At 44.9% G+C, this 23,880-nt stretch overlaps 4 protein-coding genes across 5 annotated transcripts; 1 reads left to right on the top strand and 3 right to left on the bottom strand.

The window, feature by feature from the left end:
• Nucleotides 1-47: 47 nt before the first annotated feature.
• On the bottom strand, nucleotides 48-2,324 carry si:ch211-66i15.4 (uncharacterized protein LOC560315 homolog). Its single transcript, XM_068324137.1, has 5 exons — nucleotides 2,175-2,324; nucleotides 1,144-1,242; nucleotides 840-973; nucleotides 582-699; nucleotides 48-182 (listed from the first exon to the last, which is right to left on the bottom strand). The coding sequence occupies exons 1-5, from the start codon at nucleotides 2,322-2,324 to the stop codon at nucleotides 117-119; spliced, it is 567 nt and encodes a 188-aa protein (XP_068180238.1). The 3' UTR covers nucleotides 48-116.
• Nucleotides 2,325-2,570: 246 nt separating this feature from the next.
• On the bottom strand, nucleotides 2,571-6,758 carry atp6ap1b (ATPase H+ transporting accessory protein 1b). Its single transcript, XM_068334349.1, has 10 exons — nucleotides 6,601-6,758; nucleotides 5,621-5,741; nucleotides 5,135-5,209; nucleotides 4,874-5,067; nucleotides 4,755-4,792; nucleotides 4,568-4,653; nucleotides 4,251-4,477; nucleotides 4,126-4,161; nucleotides 3,473-3,710; nucleotides 2,571-3,378 (listed from the first exon to the last, which is right to left on the bottom strand). The coding sequence occupies exons 1-10, from the start codon at nucleotides 6,726-6,728 to the stop codon at nucleotides 3,166-3,168; spliced, it is 1,356 nt and encodes a 451-aa protein (XP_068190450.1). The 5' UTR covers nucleotides 6,729-6,758; the 3' UTR covers nucleotides 2,571-3,165.
• A 1,012-nt stretch (nucleotides 6,759-7,770) lies between these two features.
• gdi1 (GDP dissociation inhibitor 1) lies at nucleotides 7,771-14,355 on the top strand. Its single transcript, XM_068330154.1, has 11 exons — nucleotides 7,771-8,078; nucleotides 8,890-8,997; nucleotides 9,188-9,287; nucleotides 9,389-9,523; nucleotides 9,608-9,806; nucleotides 9,969-10,100; nucleotides 10,188-10,287; nucleotides 10,386-10,557; nucleotides 11,224-11,368; nucleotides 11,489-11,543; nucleotides 11,938-14,355. Exons 1-11 carry the CDS (start codon nucleotides 8,034-8,036, stop codon nucleotides 12,088-12,090), a joined length of 1,344 nt encoding a protein of 447 aa, XP_068186255.1. The 5' UTR covers nucleotides 7,771-8,033; the 3' UTR covers nucleotides 12,091-14,355.
• A 180-nt stretch (nucleotides 14,356-14,535) lies between these two features.
• Nucleotides 14,536-23,662, bottom strand: itih6 (inter-alpha-trypsin inhibitor heavy chain family member 6). 2 transcript variants are annotated; one of them, XM_068330143.1, is made up of 19 exons: nucleotides 23,511-23,662; nucleotides 23,165-23,428; nucleotides 22,530-22,565; nucleotides 21,340-21,494; nucleotides 19,599-19,709; nucleotides 19,233-19,480; nucleotides 18,849-19,018; nucleotides 18,628-18,744; nucleotides 18,350-18,521; nucleotides 17,220-18,260; nucleotides 16,716-17,123; nucleotides 16,594-16,620; nucleotides 16,464-16,481; nucleotides 16,291-16,338; nucleotides 16,182-16,211; nucleotides 16,007-16,051; nucleotides 15,807-15,920; nucleotides 15,337-15,723; nucleotides 14,536-15,037 (listed from the first exon to the last, which is right to left on the bottom strand). In XM_068330143.1, exons 2-19 carry the CDS (start codon nucleotides 23,264-23,266, stop codon nucleotides 14,778-14,780), a joined length of 3,489 nt encoding a protein of 1,162 aa, XP_068186244.1. In that variant the 5' UTR covers nucleotides 23,267-23,428; nucleotides 23,511-23,662; the 3' UTR covers nucleotides 14,536-14,777. The 2 variants fall into 2 exon arrangements, with proteins under 2 accessions (XP_068186244.1, XP_068186235.1); XM_068330134.1 differs by having other exon boundaries at nucleotides 16,716-18,260.
• Between the last annotated feature and the right edge of the window lie 218 nt (nucleotides 23,663-23,880).

Below are 23,880 nucleotides of genomic sequence, written 5' to 3'. Positions count from 1 at the left end.
TTGTGATGAACCCTTTGCAACCATTCAGGACCATAAGAATAACAACACAATCACATATATGTGTGTATGTGTGTGTGGGAGGGAGGGGCAGACAGTTGAATCCAACAGCTTTAGAGTTAATAGTACAAATTCAAATATGCCACTCTGCTCCTGTGCTTCACGAACGCCTCGTCAGGCTGCAGCTGAAGAGAACAGAAACACGACAGTTAGATGGTCAACGCTGGGAACACAAATACAATCACAGAAAGGTCACATTTAGAAGTATATTTAACATTTCACCTCCACTGCTCATGAAAAAAGCTTGTTCTGAATTTGATTCCAACAAAAAAGGAAATCTCAATCAACACCTGACTGGAACGGATCAATCCTGTAAAGTCCGAAGTGTGAAAATCACTTCCAGGAAAATTACTTCTATTGAAACTTCGGACAAATTCAAGCTTTAGTTTGTATATTTTTTGTTGCATCCAGAAATTTTTTTTTTGCTTGGTAAAATGCGAATGTGTGTCTGCCTCAGGTAAAAGGTGTCACATATCAGAATTTCTCTTGAGTCGTGGTTTTTACTGACAGGAAGTTCATCCCACCTTTACCCGGAGCGACTTCTTCTCCAGCTGAGGCAGCCTGGACCAGTCTGGCCTCCCGAAGCACATGGGCCACTGAACCTTCCTGTTCCGGGCCTCATCATGAGCGTAGGTCCCGGGACTGCATCACAAAACGAGCAGGAGGTGAATCCTATCCATACCAGCCTACCAAGGACCAACGACCCAAAACCCGGCGTGTGTGTTGGCCTCGGTTGGCTGGAGTTGGGTAGGACTATGTGGTGGCAGGAGACTGGGTCTCACCCCGGGGTGTCCTCAGCTGTGCTCCACCTGCTCCTGAACCTCCGTGTGGTCGAGTTGAAGGGTGTCCTACCGGGTGGGGGGACTGTAGACTGACTTTGATCCGGCTGGTACTGCTGGGGGGAAGGTGTCACCCTCTGCTGGGGGGAGGGGGGAATCAGTTATTGCTGGATATGATTTGTTACAGAATTCCTTTAAAAAGACATTTAAAACAGAACTGGAAAAATTAAAGCATCAAGGCAAAAACGGTCAAGGTCCAGAAGAACTGGATCTGCATGAATGGGTCGGTTTTATCTGTTTCATGTACCTGAACACAGGGAGGGAACCGAGCTGCAGTCCTGGCAGACAGACCGAATCCTTTCTTACTCTGCGGCTTCTTCAGTAGATCGTAAAGAATGGTTCCAAACTGGAAATGATATGAAATCACATATTCGTACACGTGTGTGGAATTACTTACAAATTATGATGAATAGGAATCTGCAAATGTTCATGTGTGGAAATGTGAGTATTGTTAGGCGGTTAGAGGCTTTTTCCACGCAAGACGCTGCTGCTGTCTCTGTGCTTCTGCTCGACAGGTTGTGAACAATTATGGAAGACAGGAAATCCAAAGGCCTGGAAATCCCTACTTCAGCAACTATCTGCCACTCTCTCTCTCTCTCTCTCTCTCTCTCTCTCTCTCTCTCTCTCTCTCTCTCTCTCTCTCTCTCTCTCTCTCTCTCTCTCTCTCTCTCTCTCTCTCTCTCTCTCTCTCTCTCTCTCTCTCTCTCTCTCTCTCTCTCTCTCTCTCTCTCTCTCTCTCTTTCTCTCTCTCTCTTCCGGATGACCGCCCTTCATCCGCCCTTCAGAGTATGGGTTCTGCCCGGAGTTTCCTCCTCAATGAGGGACTTTTCCAGCCACTGTCACTTATGCCTGCTCTGGAGGGTTCTGTTAGGTTCTGTTGGGTTTCACCGCAACAAATCTATTTGGTTCTTTCGTGTGTGTTTTTTTTTACTACCTGTGAGTCTGAGAGGACTGTAATTTCATCTGTCCTGTATGTCGTGCATAAATGCTACATTTGACAGTCAAGTTGACTATGATTATGACTACCACTAAAAATTTGTCAATTTGAACTGGAAGTTTATTGTGATTTTTAAATCATTGATGACGTAAGAAAGATCTTGATATTTTGCTGTGAATTTAATTCCCTCAGAATTTAAAATCTCAGTAAATATTTATATTATTTTACACCTTCATAAATACAACTACACACATGTGTATCACACTAACACAGATTACACTGGGTAATAGTTTCACTGCATTAATTCGTTCACATTTAAACAAACATGAACAGGGACTAACCTCGTGGTTACCATAGCAACCAGGGCCGAGAAGCGGCGCTACCTGTCGTGACATTTGGTTCCCCAGCCGGTCCGGAGCGTAATGGAGCGGAAAGAGTTTCCTCTCCTGACCGGTACCGAAACAGATCCTCGGCCCTGAAGCTGCTGGCATTCCGGGAACAACTTAAAGACCGGGAAGCAAAGTAAATGCAACGGAAACACCTCAGCTTGGCTCAGAGTAGAATTTATTAGCTCTAGTCTCCGCCTCCCCGTGTTGTGAGTTGGTGTAACTATGACAACAGCTTTGTCACCTTTTGGCATTTCCGCGTCAGTGATGACGTAATATTCGTTGCAGTAAAACACAAATAAGACCATCAATTTATTTACATATTTTTATTTTTTATTTTATATTCATTTTGACAGTGTACAAGTCACGGAGTCTGACGTCACAGGAAATGAAGGCACGTTAAAAGCATTATCTTGAAGCCGGAAGTCAACTTTAAAGTTAATCATTTAGGTATAAATAAATTAATTTTTATTTATTGGCACTTGTGAGGGTCTTTAACATCCTTCAACAGCATTGTGGTCTTTATATACAGACAATTCTTTCACAACCATTTTAAATTACAGACAAGGAAGAACTGAGGTCTGAAGGCTCCTACAGCAAACATTCAGTGTTGGCACATTTTTTTGTTGAAAGAAATCACTGAAAAATCATTTTTGGGACAATATCCGCTGTGCCAAGCCAACAGCAGCAGGAATTTCTCTTTCAGCAAACGCCCTCACAATCAACTCATACAAAGGTGAGTTCATTTCAGCACTTGCACATGTGGAGAGGTGACCTGGAATGTGTCTTGTAATCCCAGACACCTGTGGCAGGATTCAAGAAAGAGGGATGCTCAACCTGTCAGATCAATATCTTCAAAATACAACAGCTAAAAGCCAAGGGACGCTGGTGTCCATCATCTATTGGGAGGCACTGAATCAATGAAGTGTTTGTGATTTGGAGCGCTTCACTCCGTCTGAGGCACTGAAATCGTGGGACCTTTGGGGTCGTCGAATCGATCCATGGTGTTTAACTGCATAATCATGTGCAGACCATACACCAAGATCAACAGCAGGAGCAGCGTCGTCAGAAGCCCCATCCAAATCCCTGGAGTGAAGAAGCTGGCGCAGTCACTGGCGTAGGAAAAAACTGTACCGTTGTTCAAACCGAAGCCCTGGATCTGTATTGGAAAATGAAACGCAAAAAACACGCAATGAAAGGCCAGACATGTGTGATAAAAAGTCCCACCTCCCAGACGTTTGCTAAAGCCGCACCTGGAAGTCGACAAAATTGAGCCTCCAGTCTGAGGAGTTCCCCAGGGAGCCGCTCGGCACGAGCAGAGCATCTCGGAAGCTGGTGACAGACTCGCAGTGGAAGGAATACTCAGCAGGGGCGTAGATACCCCGTCCCCCGTTGAACGTGGCAGTTTGACCGTTAACCTGCAGCTGCACCGTGTCCAGCGTGAACCAGTTCCGCCCAGACACAGGATACATCCGCTGAGTCATGTCAAAACTGGATATCAAAAGAAGAGCATCTTAGATACAGCAGATGAATGTAGCAGACCAGCTGGAACAAAGGCTATACTGACTGGACGACAAAAAGAATGATACAGCTGGTGATGAAAGACACAAATAATTATTTTTCTGAACTAGAAGAAGAAAAAGAGTCTCTTCGGTCTTTTCAAAAATGCTCCAGGTCCAGAAAACACAATGAAAGAAATTGGACGATAATATTTAGTTTACAGATTGATTTCATGTGTAATCGAGACATGGGCACAAACATGGATCACAAGTCTGAGAGACAACAGCGAGAAATTGAAGTTAAAAAAGGGAGCCTTAAAAATAAATATTAAAATGATTGTGCACCACTGTTTGCTGGTTGTCTTGGATTAGATTAAAAGACTCAAACCACCTCTTCAGTTTCTTACCTAAGTACATAACGGTCTGCATAATTAAGAACAAGCCTAGGGAGAGAAGAAAACAACACTTATTTTTCTATCTGTTCATTCAAGCCGAGGATCTTTCCTAAAGAAACAAGCGTGGGTCCACTCACCGTGAGTGTGTGCCGTTACATACAGACCCCTCCAGAGAAGCAGTCTCGTTCATGAGGTCGATCCATGATGATGTTCTGGAGAGGCTGATGTTGAGACTCTGAGCCCAGAGCATTATGCAAGTAGAATTGGATGAATTATACATGATGGGTGGCCTGTCATCTGATTGGACCATTTGAAGCAAAGTCCGCCCCATAGGCCGGTGAGAGATGGAGGACTCTGGAATCACCTGGAGACATAAGCCTTCTTTTTAACACAGCAGAAGATGGAAACATTGAAAAGAACGGTAAGATTCTGCTAAGTCTACTTGGACTCTTACTCGTGATGGCTGGCGTCCGGTGTAAACTGCAGTGTATGGGACACTTTTGAGCTTCATGATACTCATAACTTCCCCAATAATCACATCTGTTGAAAACAACACACTCATTTATGCACATTAAACTTTAATTCATAATACTCACAGCATGACAAAAACAATTAGAAATGCTAAATCACTTCAAACCTACCATTGGCATGTAGAACTTCCTTGCAAGACATTTGCGCCCTACAAAAAACACAGGGAACCTTTACACAATCAGCTACCTTACAGTAGAAAATTGGTTTTCAGTGAAAACACAAATCTTACCCAGTGCAGTATGAAAGACTGATCAGCAGCAGGTTGCTGACAGACTTGTTGATGCTGAGATGTGACAGAGTGTCCGCGTCTACAAGCAGAGGTGAGACGCCGAGTTTCTCCTCCAGCAGAGACGGGACGGCAGAATAGCCCGACCACGCTAATGCTGGAAGCGTCACCGATGAGGAAGAGGACTGCAGGGCAGCCTGAGGAAGAGTGGGTTTAAAATTAAAACATCAACGTTGTTTGTCTGACAAAATCTAGAAAACCTACCTCCAGGTTTTGAAAGACGCTGTCCTGCTTGTTTCCATATACTCCGCCGAAGACTGTGAAGTCATCTTTACTTAACTGCATCCAAAAAAGTACAATAAAAAATATCACAAGTAACCAAAAAGGAGTGGAAAATATTCAACAGAAAACATTAAAAAAAAGCTCTTTAGCCAGTTTCATTGGTGACTTTATGTGACAAATGTCGGTGTTACAGAGGAACTGGGATGGGGAAGTAATTCAAATATTTACTGTCACACCAGAATAAGAAGTCTGGGTCACATGAGTCCTGACTCACTGCTACCCAGTTTTACCCAACTTATATTTCCAAGGGCTGTCTTTCTATCACATGTTCTGAAATCCATGAAAATCTCACAGAATCTTTGACCACACAAGCCGAGTCATTGTCCTCATCATTTTTCCCCCCATGGTGCAAATGAAGCCGTGACTGCAACAGAGCTGGAGCAGAGCTTCAATCTGTGGACAACTGACCTTGTCCTGCAGAAACAGTAGAACAGTGTGGGGCCCGGAGCCAAAGGCAGAGTTCAGGTAGGAGGCCAACTGGTCATGGGTGGTGATGTGACCGGCTGCAGGTGAGGCCAGAGGCGGAAGGCTGGAAACACATAAAGGAAAAGAATAACTGTGAGTGTAGGACCAAGTCAATGTGCATGGCCTTTAAAAAGGAACCCTTTAACTGACCCCTACATGTCAGAACTAACACCATACGTTTATATTTACATCTCCTTCGTACATAGTCATAGGAGGCTAATATTTGGGGGAACAGTGAATAGAAAAATACTTTTTCCAAGTTTCCTGTTACCATTAACTTGTTTTCATATCATAATCAAACAGATAAACTACAGTGTAAAATGCATGTAAATGAATAAAGATAAATGTATTCATAGATTAAAATCTATGTTATGCAGGCATAAAAGTTGTCCCGATACATGTCTGTCTGCTCCATACTGAGGAACTGAGATAAATATTGAATGTAAAACCAGTTTCACCTGCTCTAAATGAGTAAATGGCTAACGATACCACTGTGGTTCACAGGCTTAACTACTAGAATATTTAATAATGATCAGTTTGAACGTCATCACATTTGCACGAAATGAACCAAGAATGTCGAAATTAGAGCAATATCTATTCTCATTTTGATCGATCTACTCATCACTAGATCGTTTCTGTTTTGCGTGGAAACGACAGCTGAACTCTTTTCATCATCAAACTTTCGATTTATGATTAATAACTACAATGTTTTGATATTATTCTGACTCCAATATTATCAACGACAGCTTAAAAATACAAACGTCTTAACTTGATTTTAGCTGTTAGCCTGATCGGCCGACAAGTCTAACGTATGGAAGTAGGACCGAGCTAGCAACAAGTGCTAGCAATAGCGCCGCAAAAAGTTGGTCTTGCTTTGAAGTGAGTCTTACGGAATGAACAAATCGTTATAAACTGCACAGTACCCTTCACTGGACCATATCAGAACCGGAACTTGTGGGGTTGAGCTGCCTGTTGCCGCAAAAGTGAAGAAAAAGACATGAAAAATTATTAATCTCTTCGAACTCCTGCACCTCGATCCTGACATTTTCATTTCCGTAAAACTCTGCTCATGTGACGCAGACCAGCTGACACACACGTGAAGTCGCACGGACGTCAAGACTTCCTGCTTCTCTCATCCGGCCAGCACTGCCGCTTCATTTCGATTTCTACTACGGTGAAGGTAAGGCCCGCCCCCTTCCCCTTGTCATTGGCTAATACTTGTTGCCTTCATTGATAGGATTGGTTTAAATCAGCTAAGCGCGTTAATTGGTTAGGATGAGACTACCAGGATAAGGGAAGCAGTAGGGCGGGACCTTGCTTCATCATAGTAGGATAAATAAATTTTCTGCCCTGCCTGCATCTGTCCTTACATTAATAGACGGACTGCAGCTATATCACATAGAAAACTCAAGATTAGTTTAATTTATATTGACACAGGTAACATAAGGTCTAAATACCGCTCCCCTAATGCTATTGCTCTCTGGTTTGTGCTTCATTTTAGCGCATAGCAGAATAGCAGCTGCTATGACATTAAAACTGCACCGCCAAACATTAAAAGCGCCATTAGCAAACACGTGACGTAGGTGGGTTCAACCCCGTTTTATCCTCGGAGAGGTAAACTTGCAGCTGGCTTTACTGCTGAGCCAAACTGAAACTGTGGCTTTTCAACCACTTGTGTCATCGTTTCACCTCATTCAAAGATGTTGCTTCAATCGCCACCAAAACAAAAATAAACAAGTGAAAAATTAAGTTGTTGGGTTTTTTTTTTTCCTACTGGAAAGACCTTTGGCCATAGCAACTCCCAGTTACATCTGTGGTGGCGGAGGGATACAACTGCCTGCGTCCATGCAACGCTTGCGCCTACAACTGGAAACGAAGGACAGAAAATGAAATAAAAGCCGCACAGACTTCATTTATGTATTTATAACCTTGCACTAAAACACACCTCGAATTTTAACACCAACATATGCACAATCTCTCGCTGAAGCCAGTTTAAACTTAACGTGAGTCTTTTTCGCCGCCTGAATCCATTGTGTAGCGGAATTGGAAGAGAGAGAGACGGAGGCTGCGCACTATTTGCTGACGCGCACTAACGGTGTTCTGGAGCGCTCCACTGTCAGGGCCATCTTTGGTCGTCCTCGCCGGTGACAGTGTGGACAGTATATTCCATTCGTCACTAAAGCCTGAATGATTCACCAATAATATTTCAGTTCAAACGAGCCGTTTATCGCTTTTTTGGGCGGAGAAAAGGAGCCGAACCCGGATTCGTGGACTCGCTGGCTTTTCTTTTCCTTCAATACCCTTCATTTCTTTCGGCGTTAAAAGAGGGCGAGACGGGAAAAGGCGGTGATACAACATGGATGAGGAATATGATGTGATCGTTCTGGGCACCGGGCTCACGGTGAGTGCTTAATTCATTCACAGCAATTATAACCCTGTCGCCATTTAAAGCAGATTTTATAATCCCAAATCTATCCGGGTGTGCAGAAGGGAAAAGCCTCCTGCATCCTTCTGTGACTGGATCATTTGGGAAATTATGACAAAACGGTGGTAAAACGGGATTAAACGCACTTCCTTGTGCGTGTCATGAAGCAAACACAACACCGGGCGTGGATTTGACGGTGATCTCCGCCGGCGCAGGGCGGTGTTCCACCCAGCAACATCTTTAGGCGTAACCCCACGGTGTCATGGTCCTGTTCCACGGACGGGCCTCCATCCTGAGGTTGTCGAAGGGCCTGTGTTCGGGTTTATTTCACGCCTGTTCCTCCTACTGCTGCCGGCCTGGCTTCACAAGTCACACCCAGTGCGGCAGAAATACACCAGATTCACGATATTAACGTGGATTTTCACCAGCGCAAAAGTCGATTTATAAAAGGCATCAAACAGGTTTTTGTCCATTCGTGGGTGATGATTTGTAATTAGTGATGCGGTCATGTCTTATCGGTTATTGTTCATAAGATTACACATGGTAGTAGTAATAATAACGATCATGATACTGTAATAACATTGAAACGAGCGAGTCGCGCATGCGCGCAGCGTTACTTCTGTCCTCCCTGCAGCCTTCTGCTCAAACCCAACTTCCCTCATGGCTTTTGTTAATCCTCCTTCCTTTTGAGAGGCAGTTTCCCCTAAATCGCATTCATTTGCTGTCCCTTTACTTTCATACTGATGTTCCGTTTTTGACCTGGGGCGTTAAAATCTCCCTCCTGCAGGAATGCATTCTGTCCGGGATCATGTCTGTGAATGGGAAAAAGGTTCTACACATGGACAGGAACCCCTACTACGGTGGCGAGAGCTCGTCCATCACCCCTCTGGAGGAGGTAAAAATCTATAAAACCAATCAATGTATTTTATGCTCCTCAGTACATCTCGTCTTTCCCGTGCTGCTGCCATTTATTATATTGTCTGCATTTGCTGGCTGCCATTCCCTCATTGATGCTTCAAATAATGTCAGCTTCATGGATCCCAGCCTGACTGGAGGGAGTTACTCTTTCCTGTCTTTTTCCACAGCTGTACAAACGCTTCAATCTTCCAGACACTCCACCTGAGTCCATGGGCAGAGGAAGGGACTGGAATGTTGACCTTATCCCCAAGTTCCTGATGGCCAACGGTCAGAACCACTTTACGATTTATGATTTTTGTTATGTGGCATGCTCCGTTTTAATTCTATTCAGACAAAATGAGGTGACGTGTTTGTCTGCATGACTGCAGGCCAGCTTGTGAAGATGCTGCTATACACAGAGGTGACACGATACCTGGATTTCAAGGTAGTGGAGGGAAGCTTTGTCTACAAAGGAGGAAAGATCTACAAGGTGCCGTCGACCGAGACTGAGGCGCTAGCTTCAAGTAAGCGTCTCCTTAGCACTGATGTGATTAAACCCTCTTCTACTGCGTGACACCCCGACATGAAACCTTTGTTTGAATTTCCAGATCTGATGGGAATGTTTGAGAAGCGTAGGTTTCGGAAGTTTTTAGTCTTTGTGGCCAACTTTGATGAGAACGACCCCAAGACCTTTGAGGGCATGGATCCCAAAGCCACCACGATGAGAGATGTTTACAAGAAGTTTGACCTTGGTCAGGACGTCATTGACTTCACCGGCCACGCCCTGGCCCTCTACAGGACGGATGAGTGAGAACCACACAATGTTGATGTCATCAGCCGACATTTTGAAATATAGGAGCTGTATTACAATCTAAATGCCTTTCCTGATTAATTTAAAATCACGCAAACTTGAGAAAACCTCATGTTAAGACTTCTCAAGTCTGACCTTCCTCTCGTTTCCTCCTTCAGCTATCTGGACGTTGCCTGTTTGGAGACGATCAATCGTATTAAGCTGTACAGTGAATCTCTGGCCCGCTATGGGAAGAGCCCCTACCTCTACCCCCTGTATGGTCTGGGGGAGCTGCCGCAGGGATTTGCAAGGTGTTTGAATTTTACTGTGCTTGTATTTGTAGAGTAAACACGTAGATAAAGATGTACAGAATCACTCCTCCATTTGTTGTTTTTTAGATTGAGCGCCATCTACGGTGGAACCTACATGCTGAACAAACCAGTCGATGAGATAGTGATGGAGGGGGGCCACGTGGTTGGAGTGAAGTCCGAGGGCGAGGTGCGGCTGCACTGATTTTGTTGTTATTGTGCAATTTAGCCCAGGAAGCCCTTTAAAATGCTGAACGCCGCTTTCATTAATTCCTGCATTTCTTGCAGGTGGCTCGCTGTAAGCAGCTCATCTGCGACCCCAGCTACATCCCAGACCGCGTCCGTAAGGCGGGTCAGGTGATCCGCGTGATCTGCGTCCTCAGTCACCCCATCAAAAACACCAATGATGCAAACTCCTGCCAGATCATCATCCCTCAGAATCAGGTTAACCGCAACTCAGGTAGGAATCACCGTCACGTTTCTCAGGTCAGCTAAAACGTTCATCATTTAATGTCTTTACAGTAAATATTTTTTTATTCTTGGATGTAAATGATTGATTTAAAGCCCTGAAGGTTTGCTTGGATCCAGAATGCACCCTTTGAGAGAAGCAGCCCAGCCGCCGGTACTTTTAAGACATTTGAACAATAGTTTATTATCCTGATGCACTAAGAAGCATTACAGACTATGGTAATGCTTCTGCAGCTACTGCATATCTTTAAGTGGGTTGTAATTATTCTTCTTGCATTACAGGATACATTTTTATGAACAGAGTTGTTAATGATAACAAACAGAGAGAACTCTAAGAAGCGTTTTATTGTCTTTCAGTTCAGTGTTTTACATTTGTGCTTCGATGACACGACATTTGGCAAAGTTAGTGACTAGCTGGTAAACATAGCAAATTAATAAATAGATTAAGAGCTGTATGTTGCTGTCACAATCAGAGCAGAGCGAAAAGGACAGTGGATGTCCATCTTCTGTCCTCAGAAACACAATAACGGTTTAGCAACATCACTTCCTGTGGAAACATCATATCTTGTCTCTACCGCCCTCAAGTGGTCAAAACAATGGTGAATGTTCATTTTAGGTAGAATTTGACATGTTTTTAACCATGTTGTCGCCCCTCCAGACATCTATGTGTGCATGATCTCCTATGCTCACAATGTGGCGGCGCAGGGAAAGTACATCGCCATTGTCAGCACCACAGTGGAAACCAGTGAGCCCGAAGCGGAGATAGAGCCGGCCCTGGAGCTGCTGGAACCCATCGACCAGAAGTCAGTATTTCACCCTCATGTTATCAGCATGCCATCAAACTATACATGATGAAACCTGTTGATGGGTCCTTGAGATTAATGCTAGTAATGGAAGTGTATTCTTTTGTTTTGTTTTGACAGGTTTGTGGCTATTAGTGACCTTTATGAGCCCACAGATGATGGCACTGAGAGCCAGGTGAGATGTTTCTCCAACAATATTGCAATTATGAAAAATGACTGTGTGCAAAAATCTGGAGGTGTGTATTCAATCTGTGTGTACAATGAGATTTGCATAAATGTACACAAATTGCACATGACAATGGCTAAAAAATATTTTTGTTGCCAAGAGGCATCAGTCATGTTAGCGTGTGCCAATTTGGAAATGCAGAAATTGTCTGCGTAGCTATGCTGCTACTGCCCCCTAGTGGCGTGGTGGTGGTACAGCAGCAGAAACATTGTTTGCGGGACAAGTTATTCTACACATTCACAAATCTGATTACACAGATAGATGTAGGTTCACACATCCCTCTAAACACATGCAAAGAGATCAGTAAGCATATAAGATGTCCTGTTGTGTGTCCCCCCCCTAGGTGTTCGCCTCGCGGTCCTACGACGCCACCACTCACTTCGAGACCACCTGCAACGACATCAAGGACATCTACAAGCGCATGACCGGGAGCGACTTTGACTTTGAGAACATGAAGCGCAAACAGAACGATGTGTTTGGGGAGGATGAGCAGTGAGCGGGGGAGGGGTTTCCAAGAGAGGGCAGGGCCTGGAGAGGAGGCGGGGCGAAAAAGGGGCAAAAGAGGAGACAGAGCCTGCGATCGAGGGCCCTGGGGGGTTGAGGAGGGCGAGGCCCTTCTGGGCTCTGCCTGTCCTCGGCCTCTTTTTTCCTTACGATCCTCTCTTTGACACTTTCAAACACATAGATTCTCACAAACACACACACACACCGTACAGACACTCACATTCCTCTGTCACCGAAAAAGCAGGGTTGATAGGGTCTTTAATTCATTGTAGAATTTACAGTGTAATCTTGTCTTAACTATCATTAGAGGTGAATTTATTACTCGTGGCTAATTTTCGAAGCATCTCATTCTTTCTGTATCATCTCTCTCCTCACACGAGAGGTTGGAACATGGACGGCACCGAGATGTGAACCGCAAGCTCCGACACGAGATACCCGTAACGGCTTAGCGTAGAATCCTGTGGGAGGGGCACCTCCAGTTGACATGCATGCATCTTTTACACCGTTGTACATAGACTGAAACGACACTGCTGCACGGAGGCTGGACCATTCCACGTATCGCTCCTGTCAACCCTGCTTTCACTTTTCTCTTACTCGGTCTTTTACCTGTTACTTCAGAAACACGCCACTCTCCCTGACGTCTGTCGGTCAGACGAAAAAAATTTGATAGAAATGAATCTATGAATCTACATGGGCTGTTTAACTGATCGTGCTCACTTCGCAACGCTGTTGTGTTCCCTGTGCTAGCAGGCAAACTAACCAGTGGCTATTAACCTGTCATCCTCACCCCTCCCCCCCAAAAACCCCCCCATCTCCCTCGTTTATCTATGTTGTATGATGTCGGGTTCTGAATTTGAATAGTTTCTATCGTTTTAAATTATTGAAGAGTTTTAATTCTATATATTTGGTGCACTTTTCACCGGCTGAAGTTATGAAGTTTACAGTTGTGAGGGAACATGTGGAGCGAAAGAGGCGTGGAGAGGAAGTGACGGGCGAGGCTCTGGAAGATGTGGGATGAGTGATGAGGACCGTGAGAGAAAGTGTTCCGTGAGGTCACAGAATGTACGCGGGAATGATTCGGAAAGTTTCACTGAGGCGTTGAGAAGGGCAAAGACTGAAATTTCGGTTCGTGGTGGACGCACCAGATCATGTCTCGGTTGTTTCTACCCTCATGTTTGTTGTTTAGTCCTAAATCTAATAGTGGTGAATGGAGGGAAAAGCTGGACACTCCCACTACTTCGATTGGTTTAGGACTGAAATGATGCCGCCGCCCCGTGACCATGAACCAAGATGCTTTTATTTGGTTTTAGCCTTAATTTGTGGGTCTTACTAAAACATGAAGCTCCTGTAAATTGAACTGCTTTTGTTTTAGTTGAGCGTTGGAGGCGGGTCCGTCTTTGCGTCGCTGAAGTTTGTTGGTTCCTATTTCTGGTCTGGATGCCAACCAAGAGACGCTGTTTCTATTCTAGACGCTAGGTGGTTCCTCGTCAAGATTAATTCGTAGCTACAAACGGGTTTTATTTATCCTCTTCCTACGCATTAACAACAAAAAAAAGCTCTAAACAAACTCCCTGTGTGTTTGGGGTGTTAACGTGTCTTATTGTTTACGCGCTATTTATTTAAATTTCACTGACGTGTTGTGGAAACCTTTACGTCAGACGCTGATTATGCTATGCTATATTATGCACTCGAGAATATTTCCATTATTTTCCGCATCGTGCTTCGTGATCATTCCGTTTTGTTTTTTTTGTTGTTGTTTTTTTTGTTGTTGATTGTTAGCGCTCCTCGTAAACAGGTTCTGAAGGAAGGAAAACGACCAACGGCCGGTTATTCAGCGGAAATCTACCCAGCTCCGTGTTCACACTGTGCGTCGTTTCAACATCATGTGTGTGGTGGTTTTCAAACTGGAATACCGTTTGTTTACTCCTGGAACATAGATATCTGAAGCCCCCCCCTCCCCCTGCCCTTCCCCAGCATCAGCCTCTCTTTTATTTATTGACAACAGAAGCCTGTGTGGTTGTATTCTTTTAATGTCCATCCTGTTTGGCCTTTGGAAACCACTATTTACTATATCCCATGAAATTGGCAAAAGAAATAGTTCAGTAGAAAACTTTCTGTCCTTGTTTGATCACTAGTATGTGAACAATGCCTAATGTCTTGTGTAACAAATAAAATGATTAAACTGAATGAAGTGATAAAAAATAAAAAGCACATGGCAAACCTGGAAAGATCCCGATTCTGTTATGGTTTTTTTTCTTCTTCTTTTTTTGGCGATGCAATCATCCTCTGACAAATAAAATTATATTTTATATACACATATATGTTCTAATAATCACAGATGATTACAGAGAAAAATATGGCTTGGCCTTTTAATTAATCCATGAAGAAATACAAGAATAATCTGGTTTGTGTACTCCACATCTCGGAGCAGGCATAAATTGCTGCTGCACAAATACATTTTGTGGTTGCCATGCCAACAGGAGAAAGTTGCACCAGAACATGAAGCATGACTCAGACTGAAGAACAGTGGCGTTGTTCTAGTCATCAAACTACGTCCTCATTAGTCCTTTAAATACAGCCTGAGGTCTCGACTGGAGACGAGGAACTCGCCACAGAGTCCCAGTTCTTGCTCATCGTCCGGTAACCACGCCCTGATAATATCTGTGGCCTCAGCCTCGGCTAGAACTCCACATGATCCACCACGTAGCTCTGGTATGGATGGCCCAGTAGTCTCTCCACCTCCGCCTTAGGCACCACCCAGCACTTGCCCGTGTGGCGTTTCTGCGTTGTGTCTTTCAGCATCTTGTCTTGGAGGGTGACCGACATGTGTTTTGACCCCCATCTCAAGATGCCCCGGGATGAAGATGCTTCCTGGTTAGCGACTCCATCCTGGTGGTCCTTCACCGCGGTGACGCTGATGTCGGAATGCTGAAACTGGCCTGGAGACAGAAAGGAAAGCAACAGCAGGAAGTCATTCTGACGTTTTTTCATGCGACCTCTACGACCCCATGTTTACATCAAGCATCAAATAGAACATGGAGATCAATATTTGACGCTCACGGTCATTTGCTTTCACGACCTTAACTGAAGCATTTTCCGAAATTCTAGATAATGATGTCACATATAATGTTTACGGTAATTGCCACTCACTGGGAAGGCAATATTTTTTTGATAATAATGATTTATTCTGACATACTAAATTGATACTTTAACTCCTGAACAGCTGGTGAGTACGTACCCAGTAAGCCTTGGGTTGAAGTGGACAAGCCCCGCCCATCTATGATGTAAAACCCCAGATGAGCTTTCTGCAGATAGCTGGGGTGTTTATACTGGTGGAACAGGGCGAGAAACCGTACGTCGTGATCCAGCTCAATCCAGCAGCTCTGATGGTCATCCACGGTGACAGCCACTCCCTTCCTCCTTACAGACCCCTGCTGATTAATGGGGAGGGTATCCCGCCCCTCCCCCTCCACCACGGCATCGTCCAATGAGAGGGTGATCATGATGTCAACTGAGCCTCCAGGGGAGGATGAGGAAATGGTGAGCAGGTCAAAGTAAGTCCTGGAGCGGTCTCCGGCGCCAAGTTTGGAAGGAGCCCCCATCAGGCGGCCGTCAACGATGATTCCTTCAGGATAATGGGGAAACAGTTTTGTAAAGGTGACATGTATTAATAAATCTTCATTGATACACAAGTAAAATAGGACACACCTCTCTCTGGGTCCTCCAACAGTCGGACGACGTCATTGGCCCTGCCGTCTACGGTGAAACACAGGTTTTGATGCAGCTTTGGTAGCTGGACCACGAAATGAGGATCTCCATCGACTGCAACAACCATCAAAAAGGGTTAATACAACTCAAAATATTGAAGGTGTTTGATGATGTCATGAAGGAAGCTCCAGTTTCCTGACCTGATGAGGAGAAGACCCGTACAGTACTCAGTCTGAATGGAGGATCTAGAAAGCACAAGACATTTGACTAAGAGACACCCCACAGAAGGGAAACCAGTCACAGGACCATGCCAGTGTGAATGGACAGATTATTTAGGCGTCACAGCTGTGAAGAAAACCCCCACTGAAGTCTTACCAAATGAATCTGTGTCGGCCGTATCATCCCCTGCAAACAAGTCAGAAAAAACTATCAGACATAAAACTTCTAAGAACTGCAAAGCAAATGAAAGATGTTTGAGGCCTACAGGCATCGTAGGTCAGGTCGTAGTCGTAGTCGTACGTCGCATCATAATCTGGGGAAGGAAAACAAGGCCTGGGTTCAGTTACTGTGAAGCAACAGACTAAGAAGCATCACCTGATGGTCAAATGACTTGATTTTCATTTTTGGTTGAAGTGATACTTTAACAGTGATGCTCACCTTTCACAAGGTCGATATCTGTAAAAGATAAAACACAGGATAAAGTTATATCCAGTTCTCAGATAATTGGTCATTTAAAAAAATCAAACAAATCTGTTTCTGGAATACAAATAGAAGAGATCTATTTTACCTTTTCTCTGAATGAAAGTAGAGACATCTAGTGGAGGGAAGAGGAACATTTAATTAGAAGCAAATGGAAATCTGTCTACCTGGTCCTCAACGGCCACAATTTCAAATTAGTGATCAACGTACCCAGAAGTCCTGCTGCTTCCCACAGCCGTGGCCCATCTGTTACCCAGGGCATAGGGGCAAAGGTGGCCGACACCAAGGTGGCAATGCTCGAGTCCATCTCTGAGCTTGAGTTGGTGTCGTCCACAGTGGAGGTGAACGGAGACAGAGCAGTGACAACTGCATGCTGCTGAACATCTGGGGCAGATGTGCTGTTTTCTGCCTCTTGGGAGGGCGCAACCTCTTTGACGGTAGGCAGGGCTGTGCTGTGCTGTGTTAGAGATGGTCTTCCCGGTGGGGGTGGAGTTTCAGTTCTCACTGAAGAGACTGGAGGTGTGGCGCTGGTGGTGAATGTTAATGTCGTGGCGGGTGTTGAGGAAGTGGTTTTCAAGGGCTGGGGGGTGGAGACCTTCCCAGGTGCGGGGGGTGATGCTGTTTTCAGAGCGTTAAGCAGAGAGGTAAGTATCTTACCAGCAGGAGGAGATGGAGGGGGAGCAATTCTGGAATCGTTTCCTGGTGGTTTTTTACCGGAGAACGGTGCCGGGGCGGTTTTGACAGAGCTCGGACTCGAGGTTGGTGCGGTTTTCTTGGAAAGCGCCGTCTTTTCTTTGGAAGTCGGCTGTGATGACTTTTTAGATGGTGGTGGCTGGGGATGATCTGGTTTTGTTTTGTTTGGCCTGAGGTTAGGAGGTGAGCTGGGCTTCTTGGCAACAGTAGATGCTATTTTGGTGATGGCGGTAGTCGTTGCAGTTGTGGTTATGGTGGTGGGCTTTGCAGTGGTTGATATTTGTGCTGCTCCATCTTCATCTGGTTTCACCACAACTAAAGAAGTAACCGGTGTTACAAAGTTATATTTGAGGGATAGGTTGGTGGCTTTTTCTGCCAGTAACCTTTGAGTCGCGGGATCAGTAGTGTTCATTTTGGCCAGAAGCAGCTCTTTGATGGTGTAATACGCCCAGAGACGGTGCACAAAGCTAACGATTCCTTCCAGGCCTGCTGAACAATCCGGTGACTCCTCAATCTCATTCCCCTCCGTTTGCGATATCAACACGTCATTCTCCAATTTGACGTGTTGCTTTGCATCAATGGCAGACATGGACACCTTCAAATCTTTGACCCCTGGTTTGACCTTTCCGGCCACCACCAATTCGGAGCCTTGGAAGTAGTTTGGGAAAAGGGAACAAGTGATGTCAAAAGCCTGATCGTCTAGGTAAGACAACTGGATGTCTGATAGCAGGGGACTGGCCACTTCATCATAGAAGCCCTTCAGCTGCAGGGCTGCATCTGCATCCTCGTACACCATCCTAGCCACACCTCGGTTATCCAGAGCGAGCCGCTTCAAAAGGAGGAAGTCCGCATCATCTCCGAAGGCAAGGCCGAACAGAGAGGCGGCACCCAAAGCCCTCTTGGCATTACTGAGTATGGTGTCCCCAGCGGTTACGCCGATGGTTGCCTCCCCATCGGTGAGGAAGATCACCAGAGGAACCCGACGGGATTGGAGGTGGCTGGAAGAGGACGGAGGATTGACGAGCTGGGCGGCTGAAAGCAGAGCCGCGTTGATGTTGGTCCCTAGAATGAGGAGGGACAACAGCGACGTTCAGCGTCCAATGAGAAACTATGAGATGATTGAGGATAATGTGATTCACATTTTGTCTTACATCCTTCTGCAATGATCCTCTTCACGTAGTCTTTGGCATCTCGGACGTTCTGCCGAGTCGCCCGTACCGTCCGTCCTTTCCTCCAGGTGTGAACCTTGTCTGAGAAGGTGATGATGTTGAAGTGGTCTCCCTCTCTCAGGTCCCCCAGAATGGTGCTCATGGCCTGTTTGGTCTACTGACAGACATGGCTGGAATTATTGACAGTCCTTGCTATCTTTGCAGGCGTTGTTTATTTATTTATTTTTTTGTAGCTCGGTCCACAGTTTTGCCCACTTTACCTGTTTTATCTTGGTGCCAATCATCGATCCGCTGACATCGATGACAAAGATAACATCCTTGGGAACCACAGGAAGTCCCCTGGGTGCAAAGTAATGTACGAAGTACCCATCCTGCACCTGAGAGAGGAGAGCAATACCAGTTGATAGCTTTTAAAACATCAAATATATTTCCGCATTGAGATAAACATGCAATCTGGAGTATTTTATAAGATAATCCCAACCTGGACTTCCCCGATCAGGTCTCTCAGTTCGACGTCATACTGGATGATGAAGTCCGCGTTTAGACCTTTGGAGGAGATGCTGTTCTGCTGCTGTAAAGTAGGACTGTAGCGAATCCGAGCACAATCGGCGCTCTGCTCCAGGTGAGTGGAGGCGGGGACATCTGTGTCGCCTGTGGGGAGGAGATACGTGAATAAATCCTTCACCTAGAAAAGTTATGATCAGCAACAGTTCTTTCTGGGAATGGTTTGAGGAAGATTTGCAGAAGGCACTTTACGTGTTCGGCACAACAGGGTGGATTTTGTTCCGCGAAATTTGTTCATGCTAATTAGCCATCTTTATTAAACATACCATGACAGGTTAATCGCCTTTTTCTGAGCTGTTACCTTGAGCTGTGCCAGTGAGGAGCCGGCTGGTCTTGAGAGGAAGGACTTTGATGAAACTGAAGCCAGTCCTCTCTGTTATACTGACATCTAGCGTGAGGTTCTGCACAGGTTGTCCGGGCCTCAGACCCAGAACAAGCTCGTAGCGGCCAAGTCGTCGTGGTAACAGCTCCTCGTATGTCAAGGAGAACAGCAACCGAGCTCCTGATGGGACGCTCACCGCTACACGAAACTTCTCAATCTCTCTCTCCCTGGAACGACACAACAGTATTGGAGTTTATTAGATACAGCAGGACGCTGAAAATAAAGAGATTCTTTACAATAACCCATTTTTTCTAGATAAAGGAGCACTTTTTGCTGGGGACTGACTTGGTAGCAACAAGTCCGGCCGTTCTTCCTTGCTTCTTCGCAGCGTCGTAAATTTTCCTGGCAGCAGCTCTTTCCTTCACCTGGGCCACGTACACCTTGCCGCTGGACGTGCTGATGGGATAGAGAGAAGAAGAAGAAACAGCTCTCTGTGTGATTCACAGTAGCCAGATTATATTTCAGAAACCAGGCGTGCACTGAGTTGTCCAGCACGGTTTACTTGATTTTGCTTCTTGAGCTGCTTCACAAACATCGTGCCTGTTTACAGATGGAGGTCATACCCTGTGGAGGAGCAGCGGGGTCATAAACAGGTTGAGCAGAAAAGACTCATTTCCCTCTAAAAGCAACATTAATGAAAATCGTGCAGCCGCCGGCACTCCCGAGTCGCTGCAAACAGCAAAATCCCAACCAAAACCACGACCCAAAATTCACAGAGCTCTCCGTAGACTTTGGTAACCACTGGTGTTGCGTGACAAGGTGCCAAATTAAGGTCAAGTCCTTTGAACAAATCTATCCAAAGAGAAAAAACATCAAGGGCCAACAAAAATAAACCCTATAGCTTGAAACGGGTCTTGTTTGAGAAACAGAGCAGAATGGAAGGAACGTGGAAAATGGAGGCGCTTGTATTTATATGTGGCCGGCTGACGGGGTTCAGGACCGGCTGTGCATCGGTGACCTGCACAGAACACAGGGTTCTTAGTGTCAGACAGGAATGCCAGAGACGTAACGCATCGGGCGAAAGCTTTTCTCTGTTTGGTGGCGTGCAAACGGCTGCATAGCTTTGGAGTGTCGTGTGAAAACGCTGAAGACAGAAGCGGGAAAGAGCGATGCATGTACGAAGCTGTAAAAGCTCCAGACTCACACATACTTTAAAATCTAAGTCCACATCCAGCTCCAGGTAAGACGTGCGTCCAGTCCATGTAGACGCCACTGAGCTGGCAGCCTGCCTTATTAAACTGTGTGGAGGAGAAAAAAAGGGGGGCAAGCAAACTCCTGTCATTTTCTCTATTAACTTTCTGACTCCCGTTCACAAAGCCTGGTATTCATCTGCTCTCGGGTTCCCCCTCCTCCTGACCCGCTTCCGCTTCCAAATCCAGCTCCAGGGTTGCTGTTTGGCCTCCAATGTTGACTTATTTGTTTGGTTTATATTTAGTTTATTTGAAGGAGAGCGGTCCACAACTCTCTTTTAGCATCTCCTCCGGACTGGAATTCCAGTTGCTTACATAATTTCTGGTAAGTTTCAGGTCTAGATTGTTGACAGTGGACATTTGTTATTTTTTTAATTTTCTAACTAGAATGCATTGGAAATAATTGCCAATGACAATAATCTTTGCCCGTCTGCCTGTCGGTATCTGAAGGCCTTTAAATGCCTTAGGTTAAACATCATGGGAGTGTCCAGGGAAACGCCACTGGATGCAGGACTGTGGTTTGATTTCTCATTGAAAACTAAAGGCATGAATGAAAGACATCAAGCACATTTAATGGAGTAAATATTGCCAAATGATTCTGAATCATTGTTAATTATTGGAATATAAAGAAGATTTCTGGACATATCTTGATACGTAAGGATTAGTTTTAGTCTTTAAAAAAAAAAAAAAAGACAATAAATAGTTTCTAAAATCTGAAACACACTGAGACAGTAATTGGCTGTATTAATTTCCTGACTTAAACTCTGATGTTAGAGAAAACCAATGACCGATAACAACTGACGCAGATGCTGGAGGTTGGAGAACGTCTGACCTACATGGTGAAGTTGGAGATGAACGCAGATGAGGGCAGATCCACCTCAAAGGCAGCCTCCTTGGTGATGGGGAGCTGGTTCCACACCGAGCTCTGGACTGTTGTCACAGCGTAGCGGGACACCACCGAACACCTCACATGGTACTCTGTCACCTTCAGCTGGCGGTGGCACAAACACAGGTGTCAGTCCTTCAAGAGGTAAAAGCACCACAGAGGAGACAGCCGGGTTCCGCTGAACGCAGGAAAGACATTTATGTGTTTATATGGCTTCACTTTGACTTAATAAGATCCAGAAGAGACCACATCCTGAAAAAGATGTTTTTAATGTTTGATCCACTCTCTGCACAAGAAAGATCAAGGTGATCTGAAGCTTAATTCCTCTCCTCAGATGATTTGTGTGTGCTAACACTTCTAGCTTGGATGTTCCAGGCAGCGTTTCAACTGTAAGTAATGTCTTCTCACATTGTCAAACCTCAAGGCATCAGGAGACATTGATTACATCTCAGAAGCCACAAAGGTTTGTTCATTACATCCCGCTTCAAAGCAGAGATGTAATGCAGTCAGTCCATTCATCTGTCCATCCGTCTGTTAGTCTACCAAATATCTTGGTGCCCGTTGCAGATAGCAAGATGAAAAAAGAAGCACTTTACTCGGGCAGCAAAGGGGATGAAAATGAAATGATCACTTTGACCTTGAGAAAACTAGGTCAAGGTCAAATTTTAACTTTTGTACACTCAGGAACCGGATAAGATAAGACTGCTTTGATTTATTAAAGTAGGTTGGAGCACTATTTTTGATCTTTGACCTATGCAAGTATGTAAAATACGTACTTGCATAGTACGTACAATTTTGAATTCAGGGGTGTCACAGGATGTTGCAGTCTCTGATTGCATTGTTTTTTTCCTGTTTAGAAAAAAACAAACCAATGAGCTGTTAAGAAACAAACAAAGTAATTCCCAGCCCCCCTCCCCTCTTGTTGATCTCCTGCTGGGACCAGTCTGTTCCAAATCGACCACATGACAGCAGGATGGACCCACATCAGCCCCCCCCCCCCCACACACACCTTTTGCTCACTGGTGTGTAGCTGAATTGTTTTGTGCTTTACAAACTGATTTATGTGTGTTTTAAAGGTTTGTATCTTATCATTTGAAATAAATAGAATTACATCATGTTTTAGCCCTGTTTCAAACTTACCGCTGGTTTTGTTGGTCTGCTTTGACGTTTTGCTCTCTGCAAAAGAAACATGGAAAGGAAAGAGTTTAAAAAAAAAAAAGTTTGATGACTGCTGGAATATTACGTAGCGTGCTAGAAGTTCTCGGTTACCCAAAAATCTCCACAATCTTCCTATATGTGAAGGTTGGGTCAAAATAGTCCCGTGAATTAAAGCCATTCATGAATGGAAGGGAAGTGGAACTGGAAATAAAAGCTTTCACTGTACACAGGCCCAGTGAGGGCTGCACGAAGGTTCATTTAGCACACAGGTCATTGCTGTTAATGCATTACCACACATCCTGCAGAGTTAACATAAATAAATACCTGGAAGGGTGGAAAACCTTTATAGAGAAATATAAATATTATATAATCCATACAATAAGGGACTATATGATGCTTTCCTCTGAGTGCGCGACTGTTAAAGCAGCAAAAGCTGAAGTAAGAAAGTTATTTCAATGAAACGTCACTAAAAACCATTTTATTTTGGAGGAGCTGTTATTATTTTATAGTTTCAATTCAAAAGAAGTGTGGCTTTTCTGTCCCACAGAGGGGGTGTGTTTCACGAACTGCGATGACTTTTGACGCACACAAAAAACCCCCCAAAAAAGTAAACATACCTGTGAACCAAGATTCGCGTCATTCTCCACCGATAATCCCTCTCGCAGATACAAAGAGATGAAAATAAGAAAGCAGCGAAGTGTGAAGTTCATCCTATCCATAATGATTCGGGATTAGGGCTCCGAGGTGAAGTGAATCGGTCTCAAGGTGTGAGCGGGACTGAAGCAGCTCTGCGGCGGGGCGCTGTGCGCATACCTCACATTTTACGCACAAGTTATTCCTCCTTCCACTCCTTCACCTCAGTTCGATTTAAATCGGCGCCACTGAGGTTTCAAAGAGGAGAATACGTTCAGTTAAGAGTTAAATATCCGTTAGTTAAAAAGCAAAAACAAAAAACAAACAAACCTGAAAAGCATGAAACTCAGAAATTTGCTTGACTCCCGCTGGGTTTGGAAGAAAGCAGCTCCCTAGTTGCGTTCAGGCATACTGGAAATTTCGCGCACTGCTTCCACCGAAGTTCTCGAGGAATGGGGGATTATTAACCCCCGCTAAACCATTTTTGGAGAAAACACCCCCTACCAAAACACCTCCTCCTCCACCTCCTCCTCCTGTTGGACATTCTCCGGCCGGAGTTTTATTCCTTAAATTGCTCCCAAATGTGACTTTTTATTTCCCGCTGGTTGAAACGAACAGAGGCTGCATTGAGGTGAAATAACTTGGTTCAGTTTCTCTCCTCTGTGGGAGAGTTGTCGACATCACACGGCTGCCAAGCAAA

Source organism: Antennarius striatus, chromosome 2 (genome assembly GCF_040054535.1).
Source record: "Antennarius striatus isolate MH-2024 chromosome 2, ASM4005453v1, whole genome shotgun sequence".
NCBI lineage: Eukaryota > Metazoa > Chordata > Actinopteri > Lophiiformes > Antennariidae > Antennarius > Antennarius striatus.
Note: the sequence above shows the minus strand (reverse complement) of the source record. Positions and strands in the feature narration are given on the sequence as shown.

Excerpts from the sequence above, each read along its gene's own strand:
- si:ch211-66i15.4 (XM_068324137.1), bottom strand. The coding sequence starts at position 2,324 with ATGCCAGCAGCTTCAGGGCCGAGGATCTGTTTCGGTACCGGTCAGGAG. Across the intron at positions 974-1,143 it reads GGTTCCCTCCCTGTGTTCAG|AGGGTGACACCTTCCCCCCA; the intron begins GTACATGAAACA and ends TCCCCCCAGCAG. Across the intron at positions 183-581 it reads AGAAGTCGCTCCGGGTAAAG|CTGCAGCCTGACGAGGCGTT; the intron begins GTGGGATGAACT and ends TGTTCTCTTCAG.
- atp6ap1b (XM_068334349.1), bottom strand. The coding sequence starts at position 6,728 with ATGAAAATGTCAGGATCGAGGTGCAGGAGTTCGAAGAGATTAATAATT. Across the intron at positions 4,654-4,754 it reads GGAAGTTCTACATGCCAATG|ATGTGATTATTGGGGAAGTT; the intron begins GTAGGTTTGAAG and ends TGTTTTCAACAG. Across the intron at positions 3,379-3,472 it reads TCAATTTTGTCGACTTCCAG|ATCCAGGGCTTCGGTTTGAA; the intron begins GTGCGGCTTTAG and ends TTTCCAATACAG.
- gdi1 (XM_068330154.1), top strand. The coding sequence starts at position 8,034 with ATGGATGAGGAATATGATGTGATCGTTCTGGGCACCGGGCTCACG. Across the intron at positions 10,101-10,187 it reads CTGCCGCAGGGATTTGCAAG|ATTGAGCGCCATCTACGGTG; the intron begins GTGTTTGAATTT and ends GTTGTTTTTTAG. Across the intron at positions 10,288-10,385 it reads GAGTGAAGTCCGAGGGCGAG|GTGGCTCGCTGTAAGCAGCT; the intron begins GTGCGGCTGCAC and ends CATTTCTTGCAG.
- itih6 (XM_068330134.1), bottom strand. The coding sequence starts at position 23,266 with ATGGATAGGATGAACTTCACACTTCGCTGCTTTCTTATTTTCATCTCT. Across the intron at positions 21,495-22,529 it reads GCAGACCAACAAAACCAGCG|CTGAAGGTGACAGAGTACCA; the intron begins GTAAGTTTGAAA and ends TGCCACCGCCAG. Across the intron at positions 16,621-16,715 it reads GGAAGCAGCAGGACTTCTGG|ATGTCTCTACTTTCATTCAG; the intron begins GTACGTTGATCA and ends TCCCTCCACTAG.